The sequence below is a fragment of the Eimeria maxima genome, genomic scaffold (assembly GCF_000499605.1).
Source record: "Eimeria maxima Weybridge genomic scaffold, Emw_scaff559, whole genome shotgun sequence".
Lineage (NCBI taxonomy): Eukaryota > Apicomplexa > Conoidasida > Eucoccidiorida > Eimeriidae > Eimeria > Eimeria maxima.
In genome coordinates, this window is record NW_013566599.1 from 1 (window position 1) to 1,163 (window position 1,163).

Sequence of the window (1,163 nt, forward strand, 5' to 3'; positions counted from 1 at the left end):
ATATATATATATATATATATATATACACCCTAAACCCTAAATTAGGGTTTAGGGTTTAGGGTTTAGGGTTTAGGGTTTAGGGTTTTGAGGGAAAAATATTTCTATATATTCAATATTTAATACTTTATCTATCTAGTATATTAACACGCTTTTTTTTACAAAAACCCTAATTTAGGGTTTAGGGTTTAGGGTTTAGGGTTTAGGAATATTAGGGTTTAGGGTTTAGGGTTTACCTTGTAGATTTAACAGAGAATCCTTTAGTTCTATGTAAATGATCAATTAATCTTCCGGGTGTACAGACAACTATTTTAGGGTTTTTTGCTAGGGTTAGGGTTTGGAGGGAAAAGTCTACTCCTCCTACTAGTGCGCAGCAGCAACCACGAATTGCTGCTGCTGCTGCTGCTGCTGCTGCTGCTGTCTTCTCTGATGCTGCTGTTGCTGCTGTTAATGCCTGTACCCAATCAAATACCTGCAGCGCTAATTCGCGTGTAGGGGATAAAATAACAGCAAATGGGCTGCTGCTGCTGCTGCTGCTGCTGCTGTATCTGCTGCTGCTGCTCTGCAGCAGCAACTGCAGCAAAGGAAGCACAAATGCTCCTGTCTTCCCGCTCCCCGTAGAGGCAACAGCAATTATATCTCTGTGCTGCACTGTACGTACACCCTGCAGCCGCTGCAGCTGCTGCAGCACTAATGGTATTACTTGCTGCTGCACTGCTGTTGGTTTCTGCCATTTTGCTGCTGCTGCTGCTGCACATAATTCACGACATAAACCTAAAGAAGCAAATGTTACTTCCTTCTCTTCTTTCTCCTGCTGCTGCTGCTGCTGCTCCTCACCATCCTTCTGCTGCTTCTGGGGGGCGGTGCTGCTGCTGTGTGCTGCTGCTGCTGCTGCTGAGTCTGCTGCTGCTTCCTCCGCATCTCGCGGCCTTTTCTTCTCCCCCATCTTCCTCCTGTACCAGCTGCTGCTGCTGCGGTTGCTGCTGTTGCTGTTGCTGCTGCCCCTTGGCTGTTGCTGTTGTTGTTACTTGTATACTACTACTATTACTACTGCTGCCACTGCTGCTGCTGCTGCTGCTGCTGTGCTGCTGGCGGAAGGATCTATGCTGCTACCAGTGTTGCTGCAGTTATTGATGCTGCTGTTGCTGCTGCAAAGGCAGATCCTG

The 1,163-nt window shown here is 47.0% G+C and overlaps 1 protein-coding gene across 1 annotated transcript; it reads right to left on the reverse strand.

Annotated features, from left to right (window-relative positions):
- Nucleotides 1-361: 361 nt before the first annotated feature.
- On the reverse strand, nucleotides 362-943 carry EMWEY_00037410 (hypothetical protein, conserved; the record flags this gene model as incomplete). The annotated part of the gene is made up of 1 exon (XM_013482239.1): nucleotides 362-943. A coding segment is annotated over one exon (582 nt), but the record flags the coding sequence as incomplete, so codon positions are not given.
- Nucleotides 944-1,163: the final 220 nt, after the last annotated feature.